Here is a 17,106-nt window from a genome sequence, read left to right as displayed (position 1 = left end):
AACAAGGAGAAAAGAATACAGCCAATATTGTCACTTCTGAATTTAAAAAAAAAAAGTAATATATATATATAAATATATATATAAAAATAACCATTTGTAGAGGGTTTCAGGTTGAAGGTTGCTTGTCAGAATCCAAGAAGAGAGCAGCAGTTGTTCTGACACTGTGGTTTTCACATCCTTGTCAGATATTTGAAGCAGGATAGCTGATGTGTGTTAAAAAAGGATGGTAAGGTTTAAAATAGTTTAGATGCTGCCTGGAGCAAGTTTTAAGTGATATAGTAAGAAGCATTGGTAGGAGTGTGCATGCACCTAACACAATCTGTATGGGAAAATGACTTGGTCAAATGCCAGTGCCTTTAATGTGATGCTGACCTGGAGCACCACAGACCAAATGACCAAGAGAGGCATCAGGAGTTTTCCCAAGGAATGTTTTTAAAACATTTGGAGGGAAGGAGAGAGGGGGAGCCTGGAAAAGACTTTCATGGCAAGTTAAAAAAGCTCTCTTCTGGTTTTTGACAGCTCTAATAACCCCCAGTCTAAGATTTGGGCTTGGAAAGGGGCCAGTTGGCCAAGCCTCCATCCGCAGATGAGCTGGAGGTGATGCTGATAGTCAGAGGGAAGCAAACAGAAGAACTAGCAAGTCCAACACCACTCTGGAAGAAGGGGATATCTGCCAGTTTGTGGATAAATCTGCAGTTTAGTTGCACAATGGTCACTGGGACATGTGCCTCTGCTTCTCGTGGTATCTAATACAGTCAGCAGCCACTTGTAGAATGGCTGCAATTTTCCAGGTATTGGGAAATTTTGTACACATGGGATTTCTTTGAAAATATACTGAAGGATCTAATTGTTTCAAATCATTTGAACTTTTCTAAATATCTTTGTAACCCTTGTGTTTCTGTAGATTTTAATGTACACAGATAATCTCCTGAAGTTGCAGAAAAGAAAATTTTTCTTTGGGTGATAAGAATTGGGGCAATCAACTAACTCTGAAACTTTTGGGTAGCCATCAAAACGTCAGCTTTGCACCCAGATTCTGTGCTGCTAATTTCACCCTTATTAGCTTAACTGGTAGTCACTGAGAAAAATAGTGAGACGCTAAGAAAACCATGAAAGAGTAAAAACTTTATCTAGACCAAAATAGGTAGAACAGGGGCTACTGTGTAATTATATAATTTATATTCACCTTTGAGCCTGGTTAAAACAAAAACCCCCACCATTTTCCATGTTAAATCCATCCCAAAGCTGTCTATTGACCTCACAAAGGCACAGCAACATCCAAGGGGCTTTGGCTGACGTTCTCAGCACACTGATGTTGCTCCTGCTGCCCCCCAGCTCCAAAAGGCATGTCTCCTTTTGCAAAGAAGAGTGGGCACATGTCAGGGATGTTTGCTTTCTCTCCTGCCATTTCAGAACCAAAAAAGCAGGCATTTAACCCAAATCCCCACCTCATCCTTTTGCAGAGCTTGCTGCTGTTGCCACCACCCTGACAGCCAAAGAGATGTCAGGTCTGGGCACTGGGCTCAGAGCTGGGCCCTCTGTGCTCCAAGTGTTGCTCAAGTTTGCCACTCTTGCTATTACAAATTCACCCACTCTCTAGGTGAAAAAAAAAATACATAAATCACAACTGTTATCACTGAGCATATGCAACTGCTAAACATCCTATTCAATATAACTTCAGCCTGTTCTGAGAACTACATTTCACAGTTTCTTTATACAGTATCTGTCTGTCAGATATTGCCCACTAGATTACCACAGTCTGTATAATATACTTTCACCATAAAAAATAGTGGTGTTTTGGTTTTTTTTTTTTACTACCTGGTGTAGGAAAAAAAAACAGAGATTAAAAGTTTTATTTTCATTTTACATTTCATATGTACTATCTTCCCTGTATAAATGTCACATAGCACTAAGCAAATTTAAACACTACCATGTATTTGTGCCTCCATTTTGGCATCATTTCTTTACATAAATAGTACTGCACCAATATAAGGTATTTCTAGAGCATCTGTCATCCTGGTTCTTCAGTATTACATGGAGCCAATATCCTATATGCAGATTATTTGGGACCCCTGCATATTTGAATGTTTCACTAAATAAAAATTCTTAAGCTTTCATTTCTTAATAAATCGATTTCAGATCTGGCATAAGCAAAGGCAACTTCTCAGGTCCTGGTCAGGCAGTATTACTGTAATAATTAACCACTGGTCAGAGGCAGTGGAGCAGAGGCTACTCCTTTAATTAATTTATTTATTTCTTTTTTTTACCTTTGGGTTATGGTTTTGCCCAGCTGCCCCTTCCTCCTTTCTGTTCCCCATGTGGCTGAACTGTGATCACACCAACCAAACGCCCAGCAGGGTTGCACAACAAGCACCATTGCTTGCACCTATTTGCTGGCCAACTTATAACCGATTTGCAGATTATGTTGTTCCTTTATTGCCACCAGCTATATGTGAGGTGGATTCTTGAGGACTATGATTTAAGCATATTACAACATAACAACAGAATACTGATGTCTCGCTGGGAGGACATTGTGAAAATCTATATAAAAAGTTCTTGATATTTTAAACACCTCAAATTGAAACAAACGTTGGTCTTCTTGCTAAGCTTCATGTAAACAAGAAGGGAACACTGTGTATCTGAGATATTTCTTTATGGTTTCCTAGCTTAACCCCAAGTGGTTTTACATAACGTGTATGTATTGCAGGAGACCTTATCACTCAAGTTAAGAAAACGAGGCCTAAATGTGCTCATATCCAGAAGATTCATGGTCTTATTAATGCATATATTCCATGCATAGATTATTAACAGCTTCATAACTAGATAGAAACTTACATTTCAATAAACATACTTTTACAACTGTAAAGAAAAAAAGTTTTGCATTAGGATGTTACTTACTTCATGTCTTTGTCCTGGGAGAATGCAACTAAAGAAACCACATTTAAAATCAGACATTAGATATGCAAATATGTGTTCAGATCAGAGATACGAAAATTATTCAAATGATTAATTATTCATCATAAAAATGTCAATTAATAATTCTGAAGCATAATAGGCATCTTTCTAATGCATCTTTATTTTTCAAGCCTAAATACTGTTGAATCTATGTTCAATTGCATTCTAACAAGTTTTTAAAAATTCAACAAAGTAAACAACCAACTATAAACAAAAGTGAGCAGTGAATTTTAATTACTGCCAACTGAGCCAAGAAATGTGTCCAAACTTCAGCATCAATCCCAGAGGAGAAGGAAAAACCTCTACATCTCATGGTGTGGGACAGTGGATGGAGGATGCCCACCCACTGACCTGCGGCCACCGCTCCCAGCTCTCTCACTTCTCTCTGCTCAGCATGAGAAGCAGGATTTGAGTCCTGTAGATGCTGTTCTCCTACCACAGACAGACAGACAGACAGACAGATGTTGTGGACAGTACATGAGCAGCTCTAGACCATCATAAGCAACTTTATAAATGACAAAATTGAGAAAAACATATGGGAGAGATTCCCTTTTAACATGCAAGGACTCACACAAGATCAAATATTACAGTGATCCACTTGTTAGAAATGCCCAGGGATAGATAAATTGAAGCCAGACAATCCTTTCCTTTGCTTTTGGCTTGTATCCTATTCCTACATAGATTTTCCACAGAGGAACTCAACTTGGGAATGTTGATTCAAAAGGTTTCTTCCTAAATACCTCATCAGCAGGCAGGGGGAGAGTCATTTCCTGGTCCTTTCTTCCTCTCCTCCAGGTGGAAATGGGAATAAGAAAAAAACAATGTTTTCCTCTCTAAATGTCAGCTTACAGGGACACCTGCATCAAGCAAAAGTATCCAGTAGCATCTTGGGGCTGCACAGGGCCTTCACCACTCAGAAAAATCATTCCAGCCTGTCTTATCTTCCACCACCACAGGTGACTGCAGAAAATAATCCCCATCCAGCATTTTTTGGTTGGTTGGTTAGTTGGTTGGTTGGCTTAGGGGTTTTTCAACCACCCATTTTTTTTCCCAAGACAAGGGAAGCTTCCACAACCCAGAGATCCATGCATGAAAAGCAGCCAGAACCCATGGGTAGCCCTGATCTCGCCGCAGCCATTCTCCCCACAGAGCAGGACTGCAGGGAAGAATGCTCTCCCCAGACTTGGCAGCAAGTGGGCACATCTCATTTGGGTCCCCTACACAGGGATGTTTAATCCCTAATGCAGGAAGGGTTCCACACTTTGGGGAAAATACAGGAGCGCAGTGGCTATGAAGGACCCAAAGGACAAGCCTCAGAGTAGCAATTGTGTTTTTAGAGGTGCTAAACATCAGTTTTCACCAGCCTCTAAAATGTATTAGTCAAAACCTACCAGCTAGAGCATCTCTGCTGCTATTCCACGATTTTTCTCCTTCCAAGCAAGCAAGAAAACGCGCTCCCCTTTACTCATCCTGCACCAGGGAAAAAGTAAACACACCAAAATAAATAAGGCCATGAATCACCCTGCCAGCCTATGACACTAGGTCCCTACAATGCCATGATTGCAGAAGGTCTCAGCAGAAAGCTGAGCTTCTCCAGGGCCTAGGCCCTGTAGCCTGCCTTGGTGGCTGATCCCCCCTGCCCATCACACCCAGGAGCCTTGGGGGTTTCTGCCCTTCTCATGGCAACCAACTGCTGTCAGCAGTGTTTGCCCCTTGCTGGCTCTGCAGCTCTGCACAGAAATGGCAGGGACATAAGGTTATCTCCAGGGACCTTATTCCACCACAGTAGGATTTGGTGTACAAAGGAAAACCCCCTGAAAAAGAGGAAGCAAGCTGGCATCACCCATGGCATTGCTCAGGCAGGTTTGCATCAGGAATACCCAGCTTCCCCCTTCTCACCTCTGCCTTTCCACATAAGAAAACTTGAGGGAAAACCTGCACCCAGAGAACTGCCCTTAAAACCGTCTCCAAGCCACAGCACAGTCTGTCTTCTGCAAGGGAGAGCTGGGTTTGTGAGGAGATTTTGGGTCTGTTTGGTTTTAACTGATGAGGGAAGGAGGAGAATTGTATTCACAAAAGTTTAACATGGAGCGAGGTGTTGGCTATGGTGGGGATGCTGACCATGAAGGGCCTGGGAGCCCAACTGCCAGCACCACCCCAGTAAAGGCAGGATCCATAAGCTGTCATTATTTCTATCTCCTAAAGAAGCTGCACACTCGTTATTAGTTCAGAGCTGGGCAGGAAATCATCGCCTGGATTAAGGTTAAATTCCATCTTAGAAGGGCTTAGCTGATTGCTAAGTGTTTATGTCCAGTGTCCAAAAATTGAAAAAAAAAAAAAAGAAAGGAAAAAAAAAAAAAGGACTAAACCCCACAGCCCCACATACCACATTAAAATAACGTCTAATATGGTTGGGTGTCATGCCACTCCTGCAAAGATCAGAGCAGTTTATTGCTCTGATGCAAACCCTGCTGATGCAGTTCAGAGCTGAAGAGACTGTGAGATTGAGGGCTGAAAAAACAGCCTGCAAAATTATGAATACAGATTATCTGACAATACCAATATGTTCCTTACGGCCCTTGAGCATCATCACACGATCTGAGGGTTTGTTTTTTTTAGTGTAGCTGCAGATATATATTTTAATGATATAACATCGATGGCACTCCTGTTTATTGCAGGTTTGGCTGTGGCTTCTCTTAATCTCTGGTTCATCCTCTCATTTTATAATCTGGAAATACATGAACAATATGTAAGGAATTGGTAATGGAATTAATTTCTTTTGAGTACTTGTTGGTTGGTTTTTGCTGTTACCTTGTTATCCTATAAAACATGGGTGACGGGAAATCAAGAGAGTCAGAAATTAACATTCACGTTTTTCTTTTTCTTTTTTATCATATGCATCTAAATTCAGTTTAGCTCTTTAAGGAATTGCCAGACTGCCCTTGATTTATAGGCAGTGTCTTCGGGATCTGAGTGGATCTAATTCAAATTAATAATACTCGAATCTGATTTCAGGTTATTATTTGCACTGTGCTATATATTTCATTAAGATATCATCACTTTGTATGTGTGTGTATGATATGCCTCTGTATATACAGGTATATTTAGGCAAGGACAAGTCACATCCTGCAAGAAAATCATGTTGGTGTTTAGCGAACAGTGGCAACAAAACTTTTAGCAAAGCCAAGCTAACTCGTACTGAGGAAAAATAGAAATATAAATTAAAATAATAATAATAATAATAAAATTGAAGAACCTTGTCCTCACCTTTGCATAATTAGGGATTTCAGCGGCAGCAGACCGCCGGGTCTGCAGGCAGATTTGCTTTAAGCTGCTCCGTGGCTGGCAGCCCCGCGCAGGCAGGGAGCAGGCAGCCTCCCCCCACTCCTGCCGCAGCTCGGGGTTGCCGAAGGGGATACACGGAGGAGGATCGGGGGAATTTGGTGGCTATTTCTTCCCCCCTTCAAGGCGGGGGGCTCTGGGGTACCGCGCACCACGCAGGGTCACCCACTTCCGTCTAACTCAAGAGATGCCCCCCCAAAAACCAGATCCCGAGCAAATCTGGGTGGCTGCAAGGGCACACTGGGTTAGGGCGAGAGGGGTCCCCGACCTTCTCTTGCACTGTTTGATCACCAGGAAGGTGCTCTGTGTTCGAGCGCATCCCGGGGCGCGGTGGCCAGCTCCCGCCGCTGCATCCCAGCCCTCGCTTCGGGCGCGCAGTCAACGCACAGCTCAGGAGCAGTTTATCTCAGCTGAACGTAAGTAAAAGTGTAGTGTCGGATCAGTGAACCATTTGTTTCGGATTTCTTCAGGAGGGGGAGAAAAGAAAAAGAAATAAAATTAAAGCTCTGTAATGGATTTAACTCTTGTCAAAGGAGAAAGTGTTTCGCAGCTATTTAACACAGCTCCACGTTTACCTCGGCAAAGACCGCCCCAGTAGGCAAGATGTGAAGTTTATCTTTGCAGTGAGACAGTTTCGAGCTCTTTTTAGGGGAAGAAACGGCTGTGGGCTGGGCCGGGAGCTGGGCATGAGCGGGTCGAGGCTCAGCCGTGTCCCTGTGCGGATAAACAGCATCCCCAGCCCGGGCTGCCTTCACCTACTCCGATAGTAGTTCTCGAATACGACTGGAATAAAGCGGCTTTTTGATGAAGAAAACAGCAGAGCACTGGTTAACAACACTTAAACTTAAATAAATAAATAAATAAATAAATAAATAAATCCCCCTGGGAAGTGGGCTCTGAATTGGTTAATAATGTGCAGTACTTGCTAAATTGCTGACTTCCAGATGTGGAAAATATCTTTCTTGTTTAGGACCTACGTAACCTGATTGGATTACGACAGAAGCGTCACATTGGAAGGCATTTGAGTGATGATTTAATTAACCATACAGTAGAAAGCTGTATTTGCCAGGAAACCCCCTCCATATTTGCATAACCAATCCCTTCAGTGCAAAGGTGGAGTCTGGTGTTCTTCTTTTTTTTCTTTTTTTTTTCCGTATGTAATTTTATTTCAATTTTAATACTTGAAAAAGGTGAAAAACTTGTAACCTCTCTGAAGTTCAGTCTCACTCGTTACTCGTCCGTGCTGTCTCTGCTTATCCAGTCACTTCCCAGGGAGAACAGAGCCAGGAAAAGAGCCCATCTCACCCCTGATCCCTATCTGGGAACAAAACAGATAGGCTGTAAGATCTCAGCACGGGTTAGAGGTTCGGTTTTTTGGTGTTGGGGTTTTAGGTTTTTTTGCTGTTTTTTTTTTTTTCATCAGATTTAGCTGACTGTTCAAATAACCTGGATGAGTGCTGAAATGAAAGGGGAAAAAACCCAAAACCAACAAAACAACACACCCGCCCCAAAAGAAACGTGTTAAGATAAAAATAAAACAGCACCAAAACGAGCAGGACTCAGCCAGGAGCTTATTTGCAGTGCCCTAACAGAGTTCAGTTTCTAGGCATTATGTTAGGGTAAGTTTTCCCTTCCGCATGAGCCAAGAGCTCCGAGAAAGGCTGGGAACCGGGACGGTGCAGGGCGCAGGATGCGGCCCCAGTCGGCTGGGGGCGGGGGGGCATCCCGCGCGGGGGAAGCGGGGTTGGAAACGACAGGGATCCCGCCGGGAATGGGGGTGGGAAACGGCAGGGATCCAGCCTGGGGGCAGGGGATCCGGCTGGGATCCAGCTTTGGGGGGGGGGGGGGGGAGGGTGTCCGACAGGGATCCTGCTGGGGGGCGGGGGGATTCCGCCGGGAGAAGGGAAGGGGATGCAGCTGGGGGGGCGAGACACATACCCCGGGAGAGGGGGGAGCGGGGCAGGGATGCGCCCCGGGGACAGCGGGGATGAGCCCGCGGGGGGCAGAGGATGCAGCCGGAGACGGGGGAGTTGGCAGGGTTGCAGCCGCGGGCCAGGGGTGCAGCCCCCGGGGAAGGGGGGTGGGCGCGGCGTCGGGGCTCAGTGAGCTTCCGCGGGGCGCCGCGGTGGGGTGAAGGCGGTGGGGCGCGGAGAGGCGCGGAGAGGAGCGGAGCGACGGGGCGGGGGGCGGGAGCGGGGCGGGGGGCGGGCGGGAGGAGGTGGAATTGCATTTCTGCCGCTAAAGCTTTCGCGGAGACTTCAAGGTATAATCTATCCCAGATCCTTTCCCAGAGAGAAACTTGGCGATCACGTTTCCACATGATGCTCACGTTTGGTGTTCTTCAATTATCCCTCCCCACAAAGATAGGTGGCGTGTGTTTCAGGGTCTCTCCTCTCGCTCCTACAGAAAAGAAAAAGAAAAAAATGTCATTAGAAGAGGCGTAACACGTCAGTCCGTCCCCAGGTTTGTGTTTCCTGGAGTGGCAGAAAGAGATCAGTCCTAACCTGCCCAGCAGGAATAACGGTCCTTCCGACAACTCTTTGCAAGGCTTTTTACAATTTCTCCAGGAGCTGCATCTCCCTTCACCTTTTCTCTTCCACTTCGAGGCTTCTTCATGCTTTTTCTTCTCACCATTTCTGGCCAAAACTACAGACAAGACTTCGCAGGTAGGTTCGGAATTTAATACCATTTTCTTCCCCCCCCACCTTTTTTTTTTTTCTTTCCCCTCTTTTTTTTCTCACGCACTGGCGGACTTATTTAATTTCGGGAATATTTTAATTATTTTAAGCGTGATGATTTCTTTCTGCTTGTTTATACTTGGGGAGAGAAACCTCCTTTTTTTTTTTTTTTTTTCTTTTCAAACCGAAACCTGAAGTCGCTTCGATACCGCTCCAGGAAGGGGTGAGCAGTTTCGGGGTGCTGTGGGCTGTGCCACCACCAGCCCTGCTCCCCTTACCTGTCATCCAGGTACGGGAGGTGCCTTTTACAAGGCAGCAAAAAAAAAGTTTTAGTGCTGGGAAGGGACTTAGTCCTTCTGCAGGGGGGAAAAAAAAATGAAAAAAAACCCACCCAAAACCCCCAACATTCCCCCACCCACCTCCTGCTCTTTTTAATTTCAGGATTCACATCTTAGCTCTGAAAGTTTGCAGGTACCTGTTAATGCCTTGCACGCCCTGAGCCTGCAGAGCCAGCCCGGCCGGGCACCACTGGAGCCCAGCTCCGGGCAGGGCTCCCCGGCAAAGTATGTGCTTCCTCAAACAGAAAGTTTGTCTGCTTAGGTAGTTTCATTTCTTTATTTTATTTAGTGAAGCTGGGTGAAGTAATACCTTAGCTTCTGGGATCCTAAATCAAGAAATGAAAGTACTGACTGGAACTTAAAACTCGTTTACCAAAAAGCAATATATATATATACATATATATATGTGTGTGTGTGTGTGTGTATGTATATATATATATGTGTGTATATATACTCAAAAGCTAGTCAGTCGTCTGGGAAGAAAGGTGCTCTCGAGATCTGCAGGTTTGAAATCATTGACAACTTTTTGCGGGGGGCTGAGCGCAGGGAAGGTGGTGAAACGCATTTCAAACAATTCACCATTGGTGGTTTTGCATTAAAACGCCAGTTGCCGAGGAGGGCTGAGGGTCCGGGCTTGTCTCGGTGCCTGTCCTCCTCTTCCCGCTGCATCTCCTGGTCGGTCCTCCGAGGGGATGCCACCATTGCCCACTCTAGGATCAGGAATAACTGGGAAATACTAAAGTTTCTCACATTGCTTAGCCTCTGCCTTCCTCAACCACATATATCCACAGAGCCTCCAGTTCTCTCTGTCCAGGCGGAATCCCAAACAGGAGAGTGTGAGCAAACAGGCTGACCTCGCACACACTCTCTCAATATTCCCATCCTCTTAGCTCCTCAGAGATGGATTTTTTAAATTTATTTTACTTCAGCCAAGCAGGTTTTATAACCACAAACGTCTGAGAACACAGTTTAGGCGGAATAAAAAGACATAGCAGCAAGACACTTCACTGCTCAGTCCTGGTGTGAAGCTCCAGCAAAGTAAAAAGACACAAAGGGGAGGGGAAAGTAAACAGAAATAATAATATTTTTTAAATCCCACTTTGCTGAAAAAAAAAAAAAAAAGAAAGTAGAAACTGTTGATTTTTTTAGGTTTTATGCAAAACTCCCAGTGCAGGAGAAGACAATAGATGAGAAGCCGAGGGGGGATCCTGCTCAGGAGAGCAAGGGTTAATTGCCCTTGTTTTACAGTTTGCATCTGTTACATCTTTTATAGCCCCCTGTTTAAACTAATCCTCTAGTCGAAGCATCTTTAAAGCTACAGCATCTTCTTCGAGATGGACTGAGTTTCAGGAGCGTTCTTGCAAGGAAAGCAAACGCTCCTGCCCTCTCCCTTTGACAGACAGACAGAGCTCCTGCACCGCCCGGGCGCACACAGCAGGTCCAAAAGTTTATAAGTTATAAAAAAACCCCAAGCCCAACAAAAACCTCCAACAAACCAACAAAAAACAAAACCCAACTGAAAGTCTGAAAACTCTTGACAGCGGTAGTTTTGATTTCTGTTTCTCTTCTGTGAAGAAAAAAATAAAAGACACTCTGAAGCCTTGTTTAACTAAGGGGTAGGGGAAACCCTGAATATTGTCAAACTGACTAAAAAGGTGACAGAGGTTTATAATTACACTCCTAGTTGTTATGGGGAGGAGAGAGCTTCGTGCTGTGCTTTACCCCAAAAGGAGAGGGGAGAGCCATGTTTCCCTCTCCTCTTATCACTTGGCTGGAGTGCACTTTGGGGGAGGAAAACATATATATAAAAGCAGGAGAGAAGGCCAGGATTTCATGTGAAAGAAAGTTCTAATGTCAAATTAAAGTACTTTTAGGAGGAAATGGTCCGCCTAGCATTGAGTCAAACAGCCTACTGTAAAAGCTGTGCATTCCCTCATACGGTCATGAGTTATGACTCATTTGAGATGTAATTCTTGTCTGTCTCTCTCTCTCCCTCTCTGATCTGCTTTGCTGGTGCAATACACACACACACACACACACACGCACATGCACACACAGGGAGGGAGACACGCTCACGCAGACACACAAACATACACACACATAGACCATAAATAAATAAATAAATAACCAAATAAATAAATAAATTAAATAAATAAATAAATAAATAAAGGCGAAATCTGCCCGGCTAGGGAGAGAGGGGGAGCCCGCTCCGTCTGCGTCCCACCCCCCCCACCGCCCCCCCCCCGCCACGGCAAACCTTGCCGTGAGCGTGGATGGGTTCTTTCTCGGGTGGAAATTGGGGTCCCGGTTGGCGCCCTGCGTTTAAATGGGCCATCCCCGATGCCCACCGTGTCGCTGTGTTTGGTCGTTACATAGAGCCTGCGTGCTGCTGAACCGGGGAGCCGAGCCCATGCGAACTGCCATCTGATCCACTCTTATCAATGAAGCAGCAGATCATGGCGGATGGCCCCAGGTGTAAGAGGCGAAAACAAGCCAACCCCCGGAGGAAAAACGGTAAGCCCACCCCCCAAGAAAACTTTTCCGGCCCGTTCCGCTGAGGCCTTTGGGGGGGGGAAGCTGCGGCGGGACGGGAAGGGGGTAACGGGGCCGGCGGCAGCCCGGGTCTCACCGCTCTCCGCCTCCACTGCGCGGCTCCGGGGCCGTCCCGCGGGGGCTGCGCGGCCGCGGGGCGCCGGCGGAGCGGGGTGTGTGTGTGAGTGTATGTGTATGTGTGCGGAGCTGTATGCGTGTGTGTAAGGATGTGGGGTGTAGAAGGGGGTATCAGCGTGCGCCGCCGCTGATCCCCGAAGTTTGTTGCGCGGGCGCGGAGCGGTCGGGCCGCTTGCCCCGCGGCGGGAGGGAGGCGGCCCGGTTCCGTTAATGCTTTCCGGTTCTCCCACCGCTTCCCGGGTGGCTCCGGCGCTGTCACGGCCAGGGAGAGGAGAGGAGAGGAGCGGGGCAGTGGGAGGTGCGGAGCGGCGCGGAGGGCAGCCGGCCCCGCTACAGGCCCTGGGAAAAAACCCGGCGGCGTGAGAACCCCGAGGCGGGCTGGCAGTGAGTTAGTGACTCTCTTTTTTTATCGTTAGGGACTCGAAAATGAAACTTCCTCCTCCCTAATAATTAATAACACTAACAAGCCCGGTGCCCGCTTGTCCGTAGCTGCCGCCGCACCCCCCCCCCCCCCCCCCCGCTCCCGGTCCCGCCGGCCGCGGAGTGCTGGGGCTCAGCTTGACGCGGTGTTCTTGCACTGATCTCACGTTTGGCAGCTCGCACCGGTGCGGGTGCCCTGTCCCCGTCTCTCCCTGTCCCTCCAGTAGTTTCTCCGCTTCTCCACACCCGCAGCCAGTTGCCTGGCCACCCCGGCCCACTTTCCCCAACTTTACTCTCGAGGAGCTAGAGGAAGGAAGATATTTGTGTAAACCTGGACCCGTGCGTTGCTAGCTCAGCTACTTCATTTAAGTGGAGAGGTGGTGGTGGGGGCGGAGGGGGAAGACGGGACGGGGACGCACACCACCACCACCACCAATAAAAACCACAAAGACTAGAGAATGTTGATCAGAAGCAAATGATCCTGCCCCCCCCCCCCCTTCCCTCTCTCTAGATTGTGAGTGTAAGTGTGTGTGTGTGCGTGTGTGTGTCTTTTTCTTGTTGTGGTGGAGGCGTCGAGCCATATGGGGGAGTGATAGAGGAATTTTAGTCAGAACTGTTCGTTATGTTACACTGGCTTTTCCCTTTGTGTTGTCTTTGATCTATTTGCTTGGCTTATTATTACTAAAAAAAAAAAAAAAAAAAGCACACCAAAACCCCAACACCACCTCCCCCCCAAAAAAAGACAACTAAACTAAAATAATATATTACGAGCCTCTTCCCAAGGATCAGTTCCTTGTTATCTTTTTTTAAAGTCTCTCCCCCTCCACCACCACCCTTTACTCTTGTGTCTGTCATTATTTAAGGTGGTCCTCACAGAGGAGACCTCCCCTTCCCCTCATCTCTGGGTAATTTAGTAGACATTAAAATTACACGTAATGTTTCCCTCTCCTCTCTTGTGTTTCCTCTGTTCTTTTTATTAAATGTTGGTTATTGATTTTCTAAAATCAATGTCTGTTGTGGGGCTTTTTTCCCCTTACAAGTATCTAAAGCACGTTGCTGATCAACTGGATAACAAAAGCTTTGTGTCAAGTAGCCTTTTTTCTTATGTTAAACAGTCATTTTTGAGAGAAAAAGAGAACGAGATTTAAAGCAATGCATCCAGAAGTGCTCTTTTGCAGTAAAGAATATTCTGAGTGTTTGGGGGGGGGGGGGGGGGGTTTCTTCTTCTTCAGGCTCTTTGCTTTTCATACAAGATTATTAGTTTAGCGTGTTTAAACACATTACATGCTCTCTGATGAGGGATGCGTCTACGTGTTTCTCATTTTCCAAATACAATTTGAGTCTCAACCTTCCCCCACCCCCCAGAAAAAAAAATAAAAAATAAATGAAGAGCTGGGTGCCTCTGCTTGCCCAGGACACCCGGACATAGCCTGCCCGCCCTGTTATCCCAGCCAAGACTTTGAGAATGCGTATGGACCCAAGGTGGCACAGATTCTCGTTGCTCCCATTCAGAACTGTGTTTCCACGGAGCTGCACTAACTTGGGAAAACCCCACGCTTGGGAGTCGAAAGTTTAATTGCCATTTTAAGGTAACAGCTTAAAGATCCTGCAAACTTCATTCAAAGTGTGCGCTGATTAGGCGGAGGTCTAACTTCTGCTCCAGTGCCTTGCTCTGGCCAAGAGCACGGGGGGGGGGGGGGGGGGGATATAATTTGACTTTCTGTCCATCCACTCTTTTCTCTTTGTGCTCCCTAATTTGTTTCTTTCTTTCGTTTTGAGTGAGAAATGTCCTGGTTCTGAGAAGCAGGTAGACAGGAGAGGGTAGGCTTGGTTAAGGGTTTTTTTTTCCATTCTCTCTCTCTCGACAAGCACGTATCCAGTGCCTTTCCCGTTGGGAATTGCCCAGGATTTATCTGAACTGAGTGGATTTTTCTTCTTTCCTGGATTCGTGGAAAATATGTTACTTCTGAGCTTGTGTCTTTGCTGATAAGACCAGAAACGGTGATGCTTATCAAAATCAGACAGAAATTCCTTAGAAACGCAGCAGAACCAAAATAATATTAAAAAGCCACCAGAAAAAAAAAAAATAGACGGTCATCAAGGAAGCTGGGGTGGGGGGTTGGGGAGCGGAGGATGTGTGAGGGCAACCACATACACATTACAGACAGGGACAAACCAGAATTATACGACTGATGCCTCGGTGTGCTCCACGCCTGTGTGCGTGTCCCTGCGTGTTCGTGTGCGAGGATGGGCAAGGCTAGGGATTAGGTACCGGATAAAATTACGGCGGAGCTAACTAGAGTAGAAGGAAAAAAAGCGGGGGATTTTCCAAGCTAACGGAGTTGATCCGAGCTGCTGGAGTGAAGAAGAGGTGTGCGGGGGGGCGGGGAGGGGTGTGCTGAAGAGCGGGGTGTGGAAATGAATGAGGGGTGACCCCCGGAGGGGAGACCAGGAGGGAGGATGGGCAGGAGAGGACCCCGAAAGCGGGGCGGGGGGGTGGGGAGGGGGACCGCCCAGGAATGCGACGGAGCGACGGAGCTCCGGGAAGTTCGGTCAGATGATTCCCAGCGCCTGACTCACTTCGCGGCACTTTCACTCGGGAGAGAAGTAGCGGCAGAGGAGGAGGAGGAGGAAGAGGAGGAGGAGGAGAGGCCAGAGAACCCTCTTTCCGCACGGGCGCCCCGCGGAGGCGGGGGCTGCGCCAGCGGCCGCAGAGCCGGTGCGGAGAGGTGCGGAGCCCTGCCCTGTCGTGCCTCAGCAGATGGGCTGTCCCCCTCCCTGTTGCTGTGCTCAGGCGTTTGTTGAGTGGACTGGTTTTCCCCTTCCTTTCCTCTCCCTGCCCTCAAAAATAAAAAAATAAATTTCAAATCCCTAGGATGGAGGGGAAGGGGAAAAGTTGGCTGTAATTTACCCCAAAGTTTCAGTAAACAGCACTCTTAGATCCCTTTGCCATCTCGCTTCCAGCTGCAAAGGGAGAAAGTTCAATGCTTCCAATGCGTCTGATCAGAGGGAGAACACAGAACAAACAAGCAGACAAGGTTCTACACTCTCAGAGACTTTCCCCAAGAAAAGATATCCACCCCACCTTCCCCGCCCTCCTCTCGGGGATGCTGGGGAAGGGGGAAAACCTCCTTCACTTGAAAAACGAGGGGGGAAACAAAAATAAACCCCAACATCCTGGTGCCTTCAGTGAGTGGGAAGCGAAGCTTGTCCTCCCTGCCTGGAGAAGTTTGGGGGTGGCCAGGCTGAAGGTGGGGTTGCGTGAAAAGCTGCTTTTGGGGCAGTTCAGGTGGCGGGAGGCAAAGCAAGCACCTGGGAGTTCTCCCTTCCCCGGGAAACTCCTCAGGGCTGGGAATCCGTTGCGAGGAGATTACTCCGAGAGTTGCTTACAACTAATGTACTCCCTCCAGAAAAGTACCTGGAGATAGGCATAAAAAATTAATGCACTAAACGCGACTGACCAGGGCGTAATGATTATTTGGCCAGATTTCCACGGTTCAGCTTCAGGTCCAGACTGAGCTGTGACACAGAGCGGAGGAGCTTGTTTTCTCTGTCAAGACTGATCTATTTATTTTATTCCGAGTTTCGAGAAACCCAGTGAATTTGGAGATATGTGCCTGATTAACTGGCGTGACCCTTCTGTACTTACTGGCTTTTGCTTATCGCACATGCTTTGCAAGGAAACTTTTGGGTGAATTTCTAATCGCTGTAAGAAAATGGACTTGATGACTGGAAAAGACGTATTCGGAAAAGGGAGAAAAAACAAGGAAACCATTACAAGTTAATTATCGATAATTACACATAACCAACTGCCCAAGGTAGATGGAAGGTTGAGATGCAAGCTCTCAGGACAGGCTGGTAATATTCTCCAAGAGAAAATGTGTGTCTCCCTTCAGAGTGGAAAGAAGGGTGTTGATTCTTTTACAGCAGCCCCACATTCATTCCAAGAAATAGGAAATTCTTCGCTTCACAACAGTTTTTGGCGACTGCATTATCCCAGCGCTTTTTAAGGTGCATTTTCTCCTCTGTGAAAGAGAACTCTTTGTCCTTTTTTCCCCCAAGACTATGGCTTCCCAAGGTAGACACTATTTTGTGCCTGTCACATAGAGAGAGAGTGCAGGTTTGCAGTGCTCACAGACAATTGATTGTCTGCCCTAATGTGTTTCATTTACATGTTTATAACGTCAATAGTGCTGGGGTGTCCACTGTACCATTCATTCCAGCATTCCCACAAGGGTGCAATTGTCTGAATGGCCAAGTCAGACACCTTTTTGATTGCTCCTTAGTTGTCTTTTTAGGGTACAGAGAAAAAGGAGACAAATTTGTGATGCAGAAACACTAGTTGAAAATATTTCAGAATTAAAAGTCACCGTTAAAGCAGATGTGAGCGTTACACAGTGTATATTAACTAAGGCTCTGAAGGTGTAAACAAATTCAGAATGTGGGGATGATTACTGCACACGACATGCAGTGCCGTCCCTTATTTTTTAGGCTTTTTAAAAATGATTTGTCGTTTTCATTATCATTTCAGCTCCTGTAAATGCAGCCACCTCCTAAGTCTTTGTATGCTTAACTGTAATTTGTGATTTTTCCCGCTACATATTTACATATCTCTGTTTATGGCAACAGCGTCAGCTTACCACTTGGAAAGTCTATTGGGAGAATATATGGGCTGTGAGAAGTACAAACTTAAAAAAAAAAGA

At 46.6% G+C, this 17,106-nt stretch overlaps 1 protein-coding gene across 2 annotated transcripts in view; it reads left to right on the top strand.

Annotated features, from left to right (window-relative positions):
• The first annotated feature begins 8,864 nt into the window (after positions 1 to 8,864).
• Positions 8,865 to 17,106, top strand: part of ZEB2 (zinc finger E-box binding homeobox 2) — a 116,004-nt gene continuing 107,762 nt past the window's right edge. The window contains exons 1-2 of one of the 2 annotated variants that reach the window (XM_061363702.1): positions 8,865 to 8,963; positions 11,690 to 11,827. In XM_061363702.1, the coding sequence (XP_061219686.1) occupies positions 11,755 to 11,827 (73 nt within the window). In that variant the 5' untranslated portion in view covers positions 8,865 to 8,963; positions 11,690 to 11,754. Of the gene's footprint in view, positions 8,964 to 11,689; positions 11,828 to 13,802; positions 13,993 to 17,106 lie in introns of those variants that run through there. The other variant, XM_061363703.1, reaches the window with a different exon arrangement.

The sequence above is a fragment of the Neopsephotus bourkii genome, unplaced genomic scaffold, assembly GCF_033783945.1.
Source record: "Neopsephotus bourkii isolate Nb327-2 ecotype Australia unplaced genomic scaffold, CSIRO-AGI_Nbou_v1 NB_1181, whole genome shotgun sequence".
NCBI lineage: Eukaryota > Metazoa > Chordata > Aves > Psittaciformes > Psittacidae > Neopsephotus > Neopsephotus bourkii.
The sequence above is the reverse complement of the archived record's forward strand: the minus strand, read 5'-3'. Positions and strand labels throughout refer to the sequence as shown.